Source organism: Morus notabilis, unplaced genomic scaffold (assembly GCF_000414095.1).
Source record: "Morus notabilis unplaced genomic scaffold, ASM41409v2 Scaffold2235, whole genome shotgun sequence".
Classification (NCBI taxonomy): domain Eukaryota; kingdom Viridiplantae; phylum Streptophyta; class Magnoliopsida; order Rosales; family Moraceae; genus Morus; species Morus notabilis.
In genome coordinates, this window is record NW_010360708.1 from 132,538 (window position 1) to 151,118 (window position 18,581).

General features: G+C 32.5%; 2 protein-coding genes across 2 annotated transcripts in view; one reads left to right on the forward strand and one right to left on the reverse strand.

Moving 5' to 3' along the window:
- Positions 1 to 5,330, reverse strand: part of LOC112091389 (probable RNA-dependent RNA polymerase 3) — a 6,451-nt gene extending 1,121 nt beyond the window's left edge. Inside the window, exons 1-11 of the mRNA XM_024164921.1 lie at positions 4,792 to 5,330; positions 4,558 to 4,684; positions 4,335 to 4,464; positions 3,991 to 4,065; positions 3,317 to 3,506; positions 2,424 to 2,598; positions 2,238 to 2,331; positions 2,018 to 2,158; positions 1,198 to 1,272; positions 978 to 1,049; positions 393 to 499 (exon numbers count right to left, since the gene is read on the reverse strand). Coding sequence (XP_024020689.1) covers positions 393 to 499; positions 978 to 1,049; positions 1,198 to 1,272; positions 2,018 to 2,158; positions 2,238 to 2,331; positions 2,424 to 2,598; positions 3,317 to 3,506; positions 3,991 to 4,065; positions 4,335 to 4,464; positions 4,558 to 4,684; positions 4,792 to 5,122 — 1,517 coding nt within the window. The 5' untranslated portion in view covers positions 5,123 to 5,330. The remainder of the gene's footprint in view (positions 1 to 392; positions 500 to 977; positions 1,050 to 1,197; positions 1,273 to 2,017; positions 2,159 to 2,237; positions 2,332 to 2,423; positions 2,599 to 3,316; positions 3,507 to 3,990; positions 4,066 to 4,334; positions 4,465 to 4,557; positions 4,685 to 4,791) is intronic.
- A 5,045-nt stretch (positions 5,331 to 10,375) lies between these two features.
- On the forward strand, positions 10,376 to 13,692 carry LOC21394173 (pentatricopeptide repeat-containing protein At4g20770). The gene is made up of 3 exons (XM_010097058.2): positions 10,376 to 13,108; positions 13,451 to 13,536; positions 13,629 to 13,692. Exon 1 carries the CDS (start codon positions 10,679 to 10,681, stop codon positions 13,004 to 13,006), a length of 2,328 nt encoding a protein of 775 aa, XP_010095360.1. The 5' UTR covers positions 10,376 to 10,678; the 3' UTR covers positions 13,007 to 13,108; positions 13,451 to 13,536; positions 13,629 to 13,692.
- The last annotated feature ends 4,889 nt before the right edge of the window (positions 13,693 to 18,581 follow it).

The window sequence follows — 18,581 nt, forward strand, 5'->3', positions numbered from 1 at the left end:
GGGGTGGGCAGTCGGAGAAGAGAGAGAAGAACGAAGGGAGAAAATAAAAAGGAAAATAAAAACGGATTTAATCCGTTTTCAGAAAAAAGTTAGTTTTTGGGAAAAATCCAAAAACGTTTTTATTTTTGGTTTTGGTACGGATCCTTCGAAACGCATTTTCCTTTCCCGTTTCAATTTTTCTTCCTCAGAAAACGTGAAAAATGAAAACAAACGGGCACAAAGGTTTTTTGTTTACCCCTCAATCACACTACACGTTTTCAGACAAACTCAGTGTATAAACCAAAATAGGAAAATACACCATGTGGTACACGGTAGATAATAGGCAACTCTCATAAAAAGAAGGGAGCATACAAATGAAATACACCTCAAAGATAAAAGTTTGCTTGATATACCTGGTCCCAACTACTTCCAATGAATTCAGTGTAAGATTGTCCAACAGATCTGGGTCAGGCTCAACTTTAACCATTGAACGCCGAACCTCGATTGTTTTGGGGCCAAGCTACAAATTTGGAACAGGAGATAGGACTTTATATCAGAAAAAATTAGATAATTACGAAATGTCTCAAACAAAAAAGAAAATAGGGGAGAAAACTTTTTCTCATTTTGCATGACTATGTAAGCACAAACCCCTACCAATGATGCTGAAACTACTCCCAAGCAGACTACAAATATTCATTTGCCGGGGGTCAAGTATCACCTCAACCTAAAGTCAACGGATGATAAATTGTGAACTAAGGATTCTCTATGGACCCCAATTAGGTTGGGCTACTTGAAATGTTCGAACTTAGCATCCACCAAATGTTATTGTGTGTCCACTCAAATATATATATATATATATATATATATGTATATATATAATTGTGTGAGACAATCCAAATTATATGGAAGCTAATATGTAGCAATACAATAGACAAGCTAATGAGGCCTTGTTTTCAACTAACAGCGTATGATTGGCGGAGAGGAAAGAAAATACATACCCTCTTGTCCACAAGAAATGTTCCTTTAATTGCATAGCCTTTGTTAAACAGACGGGATTGTATCAATATAGGCTACAGAGAAGCGGTGTAAAATATTAAATGAAACGTACGAGCAAAAATGAACTTATGTTAGTCAATAGTACTTCAGAAAAGGAAAATTGTATGTGTGTGCGTGTAAGAGGAGAAGAGAGAAGTAATGGCCAGAGCTTTAGCTGCATACTGGTTCTTGCGTCTTAATTCCTAGCCATTCGTGCTCCTCAACATTGTCCACATGCCCATCATGATTATGAATCATCTAGCATCGTAAATAAAAGAGTAAGTCAAAACCAAAGATAGTCATTACGTACACACGTATGAAAATAAAAATTTAAAGATATGAAGACGATACGAGAATGAAAAAGCTCTCGTACTCAGTCTGATCAGATTAACATTAGCTGGATGGAAAATACTATTAATCAGTTTCAGGAAAATTCACGAAGTAGATGAAATCACTACCGGAGGAGGCTCAAAACAACAGATTAGGAGCATAAGATGTAAGATGATGCTGTGTGTTTTATAGCTTAAACTAATTGCAAACTAAAAACATCTTTTGGGGGGGGGGGGGGGGGGTGGGGGGGGGGGGGGGGGGGTGGGGCTTGTTTCGTATACTCAAACTCAAATCATTGATTCTGCTACGGTATTTTTCTCTCACAAAAAATTTAAATTTCAAACATCAGAATCAAGAAGCATGGTTTGAGTATACCTTCCAAACGAGCTAAAAAAAAAAAAAAAAACCTCAACATGTATTTTCAACATTTACTCACTATGAAGTTCTGTTGTTAATTGCATGTCTTATAAATTTTAATAGACTAAATATGGCAATCATTTATGTTATGTACCTTCTCATTTCTAACAACATTGGTTAACATTAATATTAGGTCTTAATACAGGCACTATGTAGAGCCCAGAAATTTGCAAGAACTCCAAAAATAAACTTCTGATATCATCTCATAGCACCACATGCTTGCTAAAAAGAAAGGGTAAAATCTAAAAGTGAAAACCTCAATATCCTTATCATTGATGCAAATCCCTCCGTGTACAATGTTGGGACATAAACGAGCCAAATCCTCTGATATATATCCAGTCCCGTCTGTATGAATAAGAAGTTTTCCGTCTTTACAGATAGGATCACCACGTTCATTCTGCAACTTCAAAAAAAGTATTAACTAGAATACATCATAATTAAGCAGCACTACATAGGAATAAATTAGAAGATCATACCATGCAATATATATCATCAATTATCTTCATTTGCACAGAAGATAGTTTATCAGTATTCAGGAGGCAAAATGTATTGGACAAAATTAGTGACAACCTGAACTTACAAGAAGGATAGTACAAGTAAATGATCGATGAAAACTGTATAAAAACTGCATTTGAAAAGAAATCTTTCATGTCAAAACGTACCTAGCCATATACTTAGCTACAGTAGAGACTGTGTGTGCATGCATAAACAGATGTCTTGCTTCAGAAATTGATATATTAGATAATTTATATGGTGCATTCTGATCAACGAGTGCATCTGAATGGGTGCGAACAAAAAAACACTTAACGCCATCTTCCTTTCCGCCATCTTTAAAAACTGACCAAATCATAATGAGATTGATCAAAATGGTTGTTAACATTGCCAGGATTCAAAACGGATTAATAGTTAGAAAAAAAAAAATAGTATAGCAGAATCTAATAAGATGAAGCTGTAAGAAGAATGACCATCTTGAATATAAGTAAGAAATAGCCAAGATTTTAGTTTCCTAAGGTGAAAAGCTGATTTTTTATCCCATTCTCATAACTGTAGCTAACCAAAAAAAAATCCTAGAAAACATTGAAATTTTCAAACATATAATTGAACACAGACATGGGTGAATCCTATTAGTACAAGAATATTCCCACATGAATTTATGCACATGTTTTTGTGAATCCTAGAAGAATCAAGAGCAAAGATGAAGAGAAAAATGAGAGATTGTATAGATGAACAAGATGAGAAGGTTAGGCATGTGCATATGGGCGTCATTGAATACGTCATTATACAAGTAATAAGTGCCATAAGCCTGACAAAAATCAAGGAATGAGTATGAGGTGTCTCCACCATTCAGGGACAGGGGACAGAAAGATAGAAAGAAAGATGTCGTAAAGGATTCCAAACCTAGTGCGAGAAAAAGAACAAAGATTAAATAGAAAAATCAGCATTAGCGTGTCCAGTTTGAAGTTTGAACTAATGATAATGATCCCTTAACTAACAATAACATGAGTTTATCTGGACATTAAAAAATTGGAATGCAAAGAGTTCAGAAAAGTCTCACCAAAGAAGTGATATCGGCGTAAACCAACTACAATGCCTTCTCTAGCTATGCTACTGTAGCCAGCATAGTAAGGGCGACGTGAAGCAAGACAGGAGTTTCCCTTTATTTCTTCGCCAAATTTCACCATTAAAACATTGTCGTCCCCTAGCTCCCTTTGCAAGTGAGTTTTCGTTTTGTCCAGATAAGGGCCCTGGATTAGAAGTCAAAGTAAATGATAATTCAATATACAGCCACGAATTAAGCCGCAAACCAATTATAGCCTCATGGACTTGAGTACATCACCACTAAGAATAAATGAATACAATTATGAACTGCCATATCAAGTGCTCTATGAATGCTAGTCGGTTTGGAACTGACAAAAAGAACAAAAAGACAGCTTCATTATTCCAGAAAGAATAACAAATACGCCTAGTGCTAAGAAGTGAGAAGACAAAACACATATCTGATGTGCATCACTGTAAGGTTTGAGATATGAATATAACCCCTTAAATAAGGGGGGAAGAAGCGCTGTTGATTCGAGTGCTAGAATCAAAAGATTATTCCTATTATTTAAGTAAGTTCATCGACAAGCATTTGCGTGTTTGTGATCATGTGTGAATGGAAATACAGCTATGCGGGGAAAAAAGAAAAAAAAAAAAAAAAAAAAAAAAAAAAAACCCCCCCCCCCCACCTACCTTGAATCTAAAACGTCCTTCCGTGGAAACATGACAATGATAGAGGTGGGTTCGTTCAGGATCCCAATCATTATTCTGCAAAAGACCCAAAAAAAAAAAAAAAGAGGGAATTATGACAACTAAACAAGTTACTAAAAACAGGTAAACCTTGCCGGGAAAATTTTGTCTCCAGAATGCAAATATTAAAACTAGCATCTAAAATTACAAAAGCAAAAAAAAAAAAAAAAAAAAGACAGAGAGAGAACTTTCACTTTAAAGGCACAACAGAAAGGGCTAAAAAAGAAAATAATCACTCATGAGATAATTATGAAAACAAATCCAAAAGTACAAGAATTGACACTCACCACTACACGGTCTTGTGGATCAACATATCTTACGCCAAAGCGATCCCACAGTTTCCTTTCGAACTCCACCATTTGGAGACCTTTGAGGTTTCTAATTTCTTCAGCCCTTAGAACTGTCTGAAGCTCATTGCTGTGAGGTTCAAGGACGGTAACAAAAAAAAAATTGATGATAATCCCCAAACCAGAACTACAAAAACAAAAAAAGGAGAAAACTTTATAACACCTGCCAATGTAATTGAGTATCAGGAACTGTTTCCTGAACTCTAATTCCCCCAAAGCCGCCATCACCGCTTCTCCGCCTTCTGTGGGAGCTTCTAGAAAGAGACAGCGAGAAACAGCCTCAGTCGCACCTGAACCACAACGACAACCCAGCTATTATCAGTAATTACCACACACACATAAAACGAAATTCTCTCTTCAGTAAAATCAAAGAACAGATCGGCATTTCAACGATCACCTTTCGGAGGAGCATAACACTGGACGGTGATAACCTTGTCCGAAACTCCGGAACCGGAGGTCGGGGAATCGGAAAGGCGGAGCCTTTTGGGCGGCGTCGAACGAGGAGAGGAGGACCTCTCGAGCAAGTGGATGATAAAACCGGAGAGGCTTCTCTTGATTTTGGTGGTGGCGATAGTGCGGAGGATCTCCAGAGCCCCTTCTTCGCCGCGCTGCGCCAGCCTCCACCGCAACTTGGCCTCCGGGTGCGCCTGGCTCTGATCAGCGCAGATTTTGTCGATCAACTCGTCCACCGAACGGGGAAGAGGCACTTCCTCGCGAAGACCCTCCATGGCTGTTCTGTGTTTTTGCTCGTACGGACAGAGAGATGAGTAGAGTTTTTTTATTTTTTTTGAGAGAGACAGAGTGTGTTTGTGTCAAGACGTGAATTTTGAAGTGAGCACAATTGATGCGTGTGTGTGTGTGTATATATACTCGGTTTTCCCGCTCGATCATATACTAATGATGTAATGAAGTTCCTTCCTCAGCAAGATAAGGAAATAAAGGAGGTGAGAGAGTGAGGAGAATAGTAATGGAACGGAATCTCACATAAATTTATAGTGAGCTTAAAAATGTTGCATCAGTCAAATCAAATCAGAATCTTGTAGCCCGTCAAAAAATTTCATACCCAAAACAAAAACGAATATAAATTTAGACCATATCACCTATTTAAATTTAAAATTTAAGTTTTATTATAATAAAATTTTTTTAAGAATAATTACATTTAATTTTTTTATTATAATAAAAAATTCTCACATAAAGGTTCTAATAGCTTCAGTTTTTAGAATAAATTGATAAATTAACACACGCGTTTGTCAATCCATGATTCATTATTCTGATTTTTAAAATTCAATTTTTTGTGAAAGAAAAATATTATAGAGAATCAAAAATTATAATTCAAAACTGTGGACGAACCTTTCAATCAAACATTCCATTAGTAATTGACTATTTTAAAGATATGATGTTTTTCTAATTTAACAAAATCTGTCATTTATTAAAATAATCTTTTTTTCTTATCTTATTAAAATAATTCTTTAAAAAAATATTTCATAATTCTTTTTTACTTATCTTATTAAAATAATTCTTTAGAAAAAGCTTTCTCACATACGCCTATATATAATTTATAATTTTTTAAATATCAAATTAATATAATATAAATAGTTTAAAGATTTAAAATTACATTATTGTATTATATTAAGTTTTGTTACCCTTAAAAAATATTTCTTTTTATAAAAAAGGAGACTTTAATCATGTTAAAAATGAATTCTTTTACTGCATGATAGCTACTGTTAGTAATAATGGGTTGGTGAATCATTCTACTAAGGGAAGCATAGTAGTTGGAGTTTTATTCTGATTTATTGATATAAATTTTGTGAGAGAATCATAAAAAAAATTGTTAATAATGTGACTCTGATTTATGAGTTAGTTATTAACAGGTTAAGTCTGTTATAATTAATGCGACTGCAGCCTAATTAGTTGTTGAGATAAACTTAACTATCTCAGTTAACTAATTGTGGTTAATTTTCTGACTCAGGTTAATATAAGAGGTTCTATTTTTTAAGTAGTATAAAATAGAAACAGCAGAAAATAAGTTGTTCACGTTTTTCATTTTCACTTTGTGCTTTCTCTTTCTAGAACAGAGTTTGGATTTCTCAGTGAGTGCTAGAGAGAGAAACTGTGAGAATTTTTGGGGAAGCTTGTAATTGAGAGATTCATCAAGAATTAAGTCTGTGAGGTTGTAATTGGTTTTTCTGCATATTAGTGGATTGGACTGGAGGTTTTTAACCTCTGCCCTTGGATTAGGATTTCCCAGAAATCCAAACCAAGTAATTCTTGTGTCCTTCTTCTTCTTCTTTTCTTGTGTACGATTCTCGAAGACATTGACCTGGGAACAACAAAAATTTATTTAAATTTATTTATAAAAGAAAAACTCTATAAAAGAATTAAAATTATAGGTCCGTTTAGTTCGTTGATTCGAGTTGAGATGTGACTTTATGTGAGAGTTTTTTATTGTAATAAAAAAGTTAGATGTGATTGTTTGTGATAGCTTTTTATTATAAAAAAACTCGAATCAACGAAATGAACGGGCTATAGACTTTAATAAATCAAATGAACGGACACTTTGTTATAGTTAGCCCCACCAAATGGAAAATGGGTCTTATGGGAATGTTTTGGGTGGATATTCAACTTCAGTTTCTCACTCTAAAAATTTGCGCAAAAGATAAAAGGAGGACACCCTTAGCTGTCTTCTTTCTTTCCATCTTTTATTTTCTTTTCTTTATTGCTGATAAAACCTGTCGAACTTTATAATTAACACAAAAGGATTGCACTAAAATTAGCTTCGATAGGTCCTCCTTTAAAGAAAAAGGTAAACCTTTAAATTGCTTTTTTGTTTTTTGTTTTTTTTTGCTAATTCTGATCAGTTATTGTTGGTATGTATGCACAAATACAGGGCCCGTTTAGTTCGCTGATTCGAATTTTTAATTCGAGTTGAAATGTGATTTTATGTGAGAGCTTTTTACTGTAGTAAAAAAGTTAGATATGATTGTTTGTGAGAGCTTTTTACTGTAGCAAAACTCAAATTCTAAACTCGAATCAGCGAAATGAACGAGGCAACAATTTATGCATATTTGTGCTACAACATGAGATTAAAAAAAAAAAAAAGTTTCTCTTAGTACGGCTTCTATGAATATTGTCTGAACGAGCGTTAATGAAGACGAATCAACTCCTACAATGATTAAAGGGATATTTATTTCATGTATTCGTCTATAATGCATAATATTATAATTTATGATTTTTTACAGTATTTTTTTCTCATAATAAACGCACGTAAAACGACATTTATGGTAAAAAAATTTTGTTTTAGCCTAACGGTATGAATTGTCGTTATAGTTATTAAAAGTATTTTTATTTTGGTCTCGTTCATTTCACCGATTCGAGTTTTTAGTTTTATGTTTCTACAGTAAAAAGCTCTCAGAAAATGTCATATCTAACTTTTTCTGCTACAGTGAAAAGCTCTCAAAAAATGTCACATCTAACTTTTTCTGGTACAGTGAAAAGCTATCAGAAAATGTCACATCTCAGCTCGAATTGAAAACTCGAATCCGCGAAGTGAATGAGGCCTTATGACTAAAGTCATATTACTACAATATTTTCCTTCATAAAAATTTAAATTTAATTTTTTTACTACATAGTTATGTCTCACATACACAATTCAAATTATGATAACTCAAATAATGCAAAATTCAAGATCTCATTTAATTCGTTGATTTGAGTTTTTAATTTAAATTGAGATGTGATTTTATATGAGAATTTTTTACTGTAACAGAAAAAATGAAATGTGACTTTTTATGATAATTTATAACTGTAATAAAATTAAAATTAAAAATTTAAATTGATAAAATGAACGATACTCAAATAATAACTCAAATTATAGAGAAGAACAAGCTTCAAATTCACTATTAAAAAAAAAAAAAAAACCCTCCAAAAATGCGTACATCCTTTTTACTTTAAAAATGAATTTTTTAGTCAAAAGGCTGCCTTATATGACGTAAATGTGATCTGCCTACTCAGTTTAAGCTTCTTTCACAAGTTATAAGGTTTAGGTATTTGGCAACGATGTCCTTAGTTTTTGTGCTTTTACACTGAACTATTTCTATCATGTTAATATGGTCCTTTTCTTCTTTTGGATTGGATGACTTTACTGTAATTCATTGTGGAAATTTGAATCAGTATAAAAAGTGTTTTTTTTTTTTTTTTTTGTCTTCTACGTGAAACTTGAGGACTATTTCATTTTCACTCTTCACTGAGAAATGAGAGAAGAAAAAAAGGAAAAAAAACAAGATGGGCACATAAAGAACTTCACACAAAATATCATCTATGCGTTTGTTTTAGGGTCTGTTTCATTCATGCGTTAATGTCAGTGGTTTTGATTTATTACGGGAATTTTGTGAGATAACTATAATTCAGAATTTTTTTATTTAAATTCTTTATGAGAGAAAAGCACTATAATAGAATTAGAATCACGAGTTTAAATACATCAACCAAACATACACTTAGGTGACATTTGGTTCATAGGTTCAAAACCATAGTTCATGATTCTGATTTTTAAAATTTAAATTTTTTATGAGAGAAAAACACTGTAACAGAACCAAGAACCATAATCCTAAATCAGACATAACTCTTGAAACAAACGTCACCTTATAAATTCAAATAACTAGTCAAATATTTTTGATATAATTATGTTTTCTCTTACTAAATTTAAATTCACGTTAAACTTTTCTATTTATTCTTATGAACCAGACGGACTCCAAATTTTTAAGGAGAAAAGTGTGCACCATTTATTTGAGAGGAAACTATAATATAATAAAAGCTCATTTAAAACAAAAAATAACATAAACTAAAATTTTTAATTGTGTTATGAATCTAAAGTTGACATGAATTTTTTCATTAAGATCTGCCGTCATTAGAAAAAAAGTTGACAAAGGTAGGAACATGTTTTAAAATTATTTTTATTTTAAAACACATTATTTTTATTTCTTAATTTTTAAATGTTTTAAAATTTTTAAAATTTTTTTTAGAATTTTTTATGTTTAAAAGATGATTATGCTAAAACACAGTATACTAATATGAAATTTTCTTTTATAGACTTGTTATGTTTGTTTTATAACTCAAGTTGAGAATTTGACTTGTATATGTGAAAGAAAAATATTGTAATAAAAAAAGAATTTAAACTTTTTTATAAGAAAAAATACTGTAACAATAAAACTTGAATTATGAAAAGAACAATAAAATTGTAAATATTTGTTCTTTTCTCCAAATGATTACACAATAATTAAAAAAGAACATAAACTGATAATACTAGTTGCTCACGGAATTGCAGTTCCACATACACATTAAGGCCGTATTCATTTCACCAATTCTAGTTTTATTATAGTTAAAAGTTTTTATAAAAAGTTACATATAACTTTTTATGCTACAGTGAAAAACTCTCACATAAATCACATCTCAACTCGAATTGAAAACTCAAATCTGTGAACTGAACGAATCTCGTTTATTTCACCGATTCGAGTTTTCAATTACAGTTTTGTTATAGTTAAAAGCTCTCACAAAAAGTCACATCTAACTTTTTTACTATAGTTAAAAACTCTCATATAAAGTCATATATTAACCTAAATTAAAAACTCAAATCGATAAACTGAACGAAAATAGATCTCATGTGAACCCCACAAGACTTGAGATCCACCCCACGGGTCTATGAAGCTGAACGGCTCCGTTTAGCATTTTTGTATAGTTTATGGCTTTTGAAAAAAGTAAAAATAATGCTACAATCATCAACGCCCTAAGCCCACTATTAAGGCTTATGACCTAAATAATTAAATGATTAAATCATATTGTTACAATATTTTTTTTCATATAAATTTAAATTTAATATTTTTATTAAAGTATTTTTCTCACCTATACCATTCAAATTATAATTTAGCTTGTGCAACAAATTCTAAATCATATTGTTACAATATTTTTTCTCATATAAATTTAAATTTAATATTTTTATTAAAGTGTTTTTCTCACCTATACCATTCAAATTATAATTTAGCTTGTGCAACAAATTAGTTCTTCAAAATTTCTGAAGGAAATTCTAATTGGATTGTATTATGTGCAGCCGCAGCTAGTCCAACTGACGAAGAGAGCGCCCATTCTTCCGGCCTCAACACCTGCCACGCTCACCACTTGTTGAAACTCTCGCGTATGACTCAATTGCGCTCAGACCACAATTGCCATGCGATCCAACATAAATACTCCAAACTCCTCCTTCTTCGCCTGACTGAGTATAAGCCGTTACTAATCAAATGGAAAGCCAAAGTGCCCGTTTAGCAAACTTCTTGCAGTTTTGCATAGACAAGAAAGCCCATCTCGCTGGAAAGCTTATTCATGCTTATATATTCCGTAATGGACTTATCTTCAACACTTTCCTCTCTAATCGTCTTATTGAATTGTATTCCAAGTGCAGCAATATTGCTTATGCTCACCACACATTCGATAAAATTCCTAAGAAAGATGTGTTTTCTTGGAACGCTATTCTGGGTGCTCATTGTAAGGCCGGAAATTTGCAAGATGCTCATGAACTGTTTGTAAAAATGCCCGACAGGAATATCGTGTCGTGGAATAATGTGATTAGTGCTTTGGTCCGAAATGGGTTGGAACGAAATGCGTTGGACGTTTATGATAGCATGATTTTGGAAGGATTTATGCCTACCCGTTTCACATTGGCGAGTGTGTTTAGTGCGTGTGGAGCATTGCTAGATGTCGAGCGTGGTCAGAGATGTCATGGTCTTGTTCTTAAGATTGGTCTTGAGAAGAATAAATATGTGAGTAATGCTTTACTGTCTATGTATGCTAAGTGTGGGCTTATTAGTGATGCAGTTCAAGTTTTTGATGACATGTCTGAGCCTAATGAGGTCACTTTTACAGCTTTGATGAGTGGGTTAGCACAGACGGATCGAGTATTGAAGGCATTGCAGTTGTTTAGAATGATGTTGAGGAAAGGGATTCACATAGATTCTGTCTCGTTGTCGAGTATCATGGGTGTATGTGCCAGAGGAGGATCTAAAGAATTTAGTGTTTTTGATCAGCATGACGCTTTCTGTTCTAATATGAGTGGGAAACAAGTACATTGTCTTACTATTAAACTTGGGTTTGAGGAAGATCTTCATCTGAATAATTCATTGCTTGATATGTACGCGAAGAATGGAGACATAAATGCCACAGAGAAGGTTTTTGCTAATTTACCACTAGCCAATGTCGTTTCTTGGAACGTTATGATAGCTGGGTATGGCCAAACATATCAGACCAGAAAGGCTCTAGAATGCGTGCAAAGAATGTGTCAGCTTGGTTTTGAGCCAGATGAGGTCACATATATTAATATGCTTGCAGCATGCATCAAGTCTGGGGACATAGAAACCGGACGCCAAATGTTTGATAGCATGTCATTCCCAAGTGTTAGTTCATGGAATGCCATGCTATCTGGATACTTCCAAAGTGGAAACCACAAGGACGCAGTGAAGCTTTTCAGAGAAATGCAGTTTCAAAATGTGCTGCCAGACCGAACTACTCTAACTATTGCCCTCAGCTCGTGCGCAGGAATGGGATTTCTCGAGGCTGGGAAACAGATTCATGCTGCCTCAATTAAGGCTCAATTTCATTCTGATATATACGTGGCAAGTGGACTTATTGGCACATATTCAAAGTGTGGGAAGACAGAGTTAGCAGAGCGCATATTCTATAAAATGCCTCTGTTGGATATTGTATGTTGGAATTCAATAATAGCAGGGTTTTCCCTTAATTCTCAAGACAAGGAAGCTTTTGATCTCTTTAAGAAGATGCGTCAACATGGGATGTTTCCCACTCAATTTTCTTATTCTACTGTACTAAGTTGTTGTGCGAAGCTCTCTTCTTCTTTTCAAGGGAAACAGGTTCATGCTCTGATAACAAAAGATGGATATACAAATGATATCTTTGTTGGGAGTTCTCTCATTGATATGAACTGCAAATGTGGTAACATTGATGAAGCCCGTCAGTTTTTTAATACAATGGCTACTAAAAACACTGTTACTTGGAATGAGATGATACACGGGTACGCACAAAACGGCTGCGGAGATGAGGCTGTTTCTCTTTACAAGGAAATGATTGCATCAGGTGAGAAACCTGATGGTATAACTTTTGTTGCTGTTTTAACTGCTTGTAGCCACTCAGGATTGACTGATGTAGGTATTGAGATATTCGACTCAATGGAGCAGGAACATGGAGTGGAACCCGTTTTAGATCATTATACCTGCGTTATTGATTCTCTTGGACGTGCAGGTCGGTTTGAAGAAGCCGAAGTGCTTATAGAAAGGATGCCATATAAAGATGATCCAGTCATGTGGGAAGTTTTGCTTAGTTCTTGTAGGCTTTATGCTAATGTAACTTTAGCCAAAAGAGCAGCAGATGAACTTTTAAGCTTAGCCCCACATGATGCTACTCCGTATGTGCTTCTAGGCAATATTTATTCATCTCTAGGAAGATGGGATGAGGCTAGAGGTGTAAGAGATCTGATGAAAGATAAACAGGTTATGAAGGATCCTGGTTGCAGCTGGATTGAATATCAGAGTGGAGATGCTAATATTTACGGAGGATGATAGCGTTTCGCAGTTGGTAATGAAGCTGAAGTTAGTAGTCAGAATCTTATGATCAGGATGAAGTTGTCTGTTGATGTATTCATGGCTCCACTGACTCTGAAGGTATTATGCATAACTTGAGACGCAATTCTCTCTCGCTTGCTTAGAATACTGATTTCCAAGATGATTAATCCTTTTTATGCATGCTTTGGAACTAATGAAGAGATAGAACCTAAGCCTTAAGCTTCATTTGGTAGGTTTAGTGCCTATTACCAGGTTAACAATTTTGACCATTTAAGAATTTTTTGAAAATCTTCAAAGTTATGGGGATTTAGCTTATCTAAAACATGAAAGCAAGTGTTTTTATCCTTTCCCTTCCCTTTTTGGAGGGGTGTATTTTCTTTCAGAAAGCTGTATATATGCAGCTTCCATTGGTCATTTAATTGTACTTCCTTTCACATTCAGGTTTTCCCTGATGTTATCCATGACACAGCCTGAAAATTGATCTCTCCTCTGTGAAAGTCGATTTTATTGAGGATGTCTACTGCCTGGTATGATCCTCTAATCGTTTTCTGTATATGAGTTGCAGTGTTTTTAACTGTCACTTATGTTCCAATTAAATAGTTTTTGTTTGAAACTGCAGGATGAATCAGGAAACCGTGTTTATAGAGACGAAAAACCACTCATACATACAGATGGAACTGGAGCTGGTTTTATCTCTGAGGATTTGGCTTTGCTGTGTAATGTGTCCAAAGAATTTGTGTAAAGGACGATGTATTAACAATGAGAGTATTGAGGTTCTTACTTTTTATTTTTGCATTATCTGAAAAGAATTTACTTCATTTTCAGTGTCTTGTGTTCTAGTTAGTCATCCCATTGTGCTCTGATGTGTTATTTCACAAAACTCCTTCCGTGTGTTTCGTCTGCGTCAGCATCGATACTACCGAATTCAGTACTTACACATGTATACCTTGTACACGTTGTACTCATTGAATCTATTGAGGCCCAACACACCCTTTTGATGAAAGGGTATTTTAGTATTCAAAATACTCTGATGTGTTATTTCACAAAGCTTCTTCCGTGTGTTTTGTCCGCGTCAGCATCGATACTACCGAATTCAGTACTTACACATGTATGTCTTGTACACGTTGTACTCACTGAATCTATAGAGGCCCAACACACCTTTTTGATGAAAGGGTATTTTAGTATTCAAAAATATTTCAGTGTCAAAATGCACTATTCCATCATGCTGGACTTATAGATGAGATGTCCCTATTTTTTTCTTTTCTTTTTTTTTTTTTGAAAAAATGAAGATGTATTGATGCAAATGTCTCAATTAAAGAAGTGTCTTTAATCCCGTTCATTTCATCAATTTGAGTTTAGAATTTAAATTTTGCTATAGTAAAAAGTTCTCAGAAACAGTCATATTTAAAGGCTTGTTCTTTTGGAGTAAAACTCAATAAAAGTTTGAATTCAAGTTACAACTTTATTCAATCTCATGTTCTTTTGTAAAATTTGAGTTTGAACTTGAGTTAGGGGCTAATCTGAGTTCAAGTTTCCCATTCAACTCAAGTTCCTAAATTCAAACTCAAGTTAATGAACAATATTTTTTCTATTCTTAAAAACGTCATAACTTTTTCGTTTTAATTCCGATTGAGATGATTTTTTTTCTATGCGTTCATAACGAAACGACGAATAAAACCTCACCAGTATACCCTATTAAAATTTTTCATCACCATTGGGTTTTTATTAAAATACTATCTAAATATAAATTTAAGTTTTGATCCACCCAAACACAAACTCAAATAGATTCTCAATTTAAATTATAACTCAAATGTGCACATCTAAATACAAACTCAAGTTACAACTTCAACTCAAATTATAACTCAAATTCAACTCAAGATCTACACTTAAGTCAACATAACTCAAAAATGCAACCGAATAAGCCCTAACTCATTTGTTACAGTAAAAAGCTTTCACATAAAATCATATCTCAATTCAAATTAAAAATTTAATCAACGAACTAAATGGACCATTTATAATTTAAGTAAAATACAAGGCGTCAAAATGAAAAAAAAAAAAAAAAAAAAAAAAAATTTTTAAAAAAAAAAAAAAAAAAGTAATAAGAACAGTGTTTGAAATGAGAAATCTTTTAGGGGATCTTTAATCTGTCACATCGTAAAGGCAGAATTGTTTTGTATGATTTGGGAAAAAAATTGATACACAGTCAGTAGTGTGGAGTAGCACTGATTGGTATTTCTATGATGTTAATCCGGTCCTTTTCTTCTTTCGGATTGGATGACTTTACTGCAATTTATTATGGGAATTGAAATCAGATTAACAAGTTTTTTTTATTTTTTTCGGTATTCCATCAGAATGAAAAATAAAAACTCGTAGCAAGAATAGTAAAACAAATAACTGCTTGATTTATGAATTTAAATCATAATTTATGATTTTAATATTTAAATTTTAAATTTTTTATAAAAAAATACTATAACAGAATTAAAAATCATAATTTAAATCATATAAAACCTTTAAAATAAACATATCCTAAAACAAATAGCAGCAAATAATAGAATAGTAAAATAAAAGACAAAAAAAAATTCTCAAATATGGTTTTCCATTTGTCTGAAGAAAATTCAGTACAAATGATCGCCCATTGTTTTCCTTCGTGTTTAACACAGTTTAAATAGCGTGACTTTTCTGGGAAAAAGGAACTAGCAAGCGCACTATGGAGAACGGCAGGAAAAAAAAGGGCACAATAGGGGGGCAACTATCTAATAAATTTTATTACACACACAAAAAAAAAAGTGCTTTCTAATTTCTATAAACTAGTTCTAGGAATAATGCGTCCCTATTTCTAAATGTTAGATCAGATTCAATCACATGAAAAATATGCAAAATTAATACATATTAACAGAAACTTAGAGCGTTTTTAGAACTCGTTTCAAAATAATTTTATTTTTTATATGAAAATGAAAATAAAAACATTTTCAATTTCAGACAGAAATCATTTTAAAAAATGCATTTGGTAGTTTTATCAAGAGATTATTTTCAGTGTAAAAAAAAATTTAATAATGTCCTTCTTTCTCTCTCTCTCTCTCTGTTCGAGTGAGGAGAAAATAAAAATAAAAAATGATTAAAAGTCATTTTTTTATTTTTTTTTCATTTTATATTAAATTAAAAAATCGTTTTAATTTCTATTTTTATTTTTATTGCGTCAAACGCTATTTTAAAAATATTTTTATTTTTTCTTTCTTAAAAAATATAAAAAATAAAAACGAGATCAATTCTAAACAGAACCTTGACGCTTCAAATCTCATACCGTAATGTAAATTTCTTTAGAAAAGAAAAATATCAGATGGCTAGCCCATCTCACCATACGCATACCCAAATTCTCTCAATCAAAGGAATGCGCACCAAAAAATCTTCCTTTCAACCAGAAAATGACATTTCAGTACAAAAGACTGCTTTTATCTGATTAGAGGTACCTACAATAAGTCTAACTTCTTCCATAAGTAATGGGGTTTGCTTTGTTAATTGTTATAGAAATAACCCGTTCTTTTCACATTCAGAATCACAAATTAACATTTTTGTTACAATATTCTTTCTCAGAAGTTTGAGTTTTAGTTTAAATTTTCCGCTCCAACCTGTAAAAAAAATTAGAGAGATGACACAATCTGATAGCAGCTACTCAATCATGTAAGGGAGTGTTGAAAAGTCTCATTAGTCTTTTATAGTTGTGGATAAATCTTTTGCTTTTTCTACATGTGTGTTTAAATTTTTCTTTTTGACCAAAAGATTACGTCAGAGAACTTGAGAAGTAATTTTGTGGATATGTATTGTTCACGGTTTCCCTTTTGTAGAAGGGAAAATGTTTAGTTATCACTTGTGAATGATTATCCTCACTAGTCTCTTAATTAATGTTGACATTTTAAATTGTGTACAAGGAGTTACTTTCAATACCAATTGCATATTTGGCACTAAAAAATTACTGTTACTCACTTGATTCCAGATGACATTGTGACTGTTCAAGTGAGTTTCAGTGTTTGGAATTCCAAATGGAATTCTTGCCTACATGTGAATGTTAATGCTAGTTATATATTTGACACTAAAAATGTATAACTGTATATTTAACATGTTATTTTTATTTGTACTCTAATGTATAATGATATTTAAAATGTTAAATTTACTTTTTGTTATAATCATTAGGCTTTGGAGTAGTAAAAGTAAATTTTTAATTTTAAAATAATTTAAAAATGTAAATGTTACAATAATTAATGAAAAAGTAGCAATCAAATGTTAAATTGTTATACTTGGTGGTATCCATATCTTATCCTTGAATTATTACAATGATGACACATTAGTTGTAACGACTTCTCACGGGCCGTTACAGTTATCTTAACTTTCAAACATTTACCTCTAAAAAAATGCGAAAAATAGTTAATCTTGGAATACTTTACTTTAAATGACTTGAAGAAATCTTAATTTTTTTTTTTCATATTATAATTTTAAAAATTTTAAACCTCATCAAAGAAAAAAAATCTTTAGGTTCAACTCATTTATTAAAATTCATACCATAAAATAAACTTAAAAGATCTTAAGTATTCTTCAAATTAAAACCACCAAACTAAAGTTCCAAAACAATAAAAATAAAAATTTAAAAACTTTGTTTAACATTAAGCACTTTCATTCAATGATTGTTTCTCCCGCTTTCCTTTCACGCACCGCTCGCATCTACTCCAAGATTCTCTATGGCTACATCTTACCCTTTAAATTGTCTGCAACATGAAATAACTTATATAAGCAAGGGCTTAGTAAGACACTTAATTCTCACAAATTTAAATGAACATTTTCATTCATCAATAATAAACATTATCATGAGAATAATTATTTTTGAACATGTTTAAACTTTAAAATCCATCATATATTGGGCCCGATGTTGTACCATCATAGCGCGCTAGCCACGGAAAGAATGGGTAGTAAATCTCATACCAACCGTGGCAATAAGACCGCTCACCGGTCACCATCAAGGGTGTATAATACCATTTAAAAATATAAAAATACATATATATATTTTTCTTCAAAACGTCATCATATTAAATATTAAAGGTGTCATAACATCATCATAAACATCAAAATCATATACTTCTAAATTCTTCAATTCATGTTGCAGGTGAGAGTGTACTTACATAAACACCTTACTTAACATTTTTAAATTTCTCAACGGTTACATGACGAATGAGGTCCTCGGGTGCTTACTTCTAAAACCGTTCATGTCATAAATTATAAATATAATAAAATTAAAAAACATTAATTCATCAAATCCATCAATCATATTGAAACAACACCTAAAAGGCCAATTCCTTCATTTAATAACATTAAGACACAAAAATCCTAGTAATTACACAAATTTTCCAAATCTTACAAAAACTGACAGTCTGACCTTTATCTTTTTAAAAATTCATAACAAATCATAGAAAACTCAAAACGACTTGAAACAGGTGCCAAATGAAAATAGACATCAAGATCTTTCCAACAACACCTTCTTTCTTAAAAATGGAGTTCATTTGTTCCCTCAAACACTGTTTTAAAG

Excerpts from the sequence above, each read along its gene's own strand:
- LOC21394173 (XM_010097058.2), top strand. The coding sequence starts at position 10,679 with ATGGAAAGCCAAAGTGCCCGTTTAGCAAACTTCTTGCAGTTTTGCATA.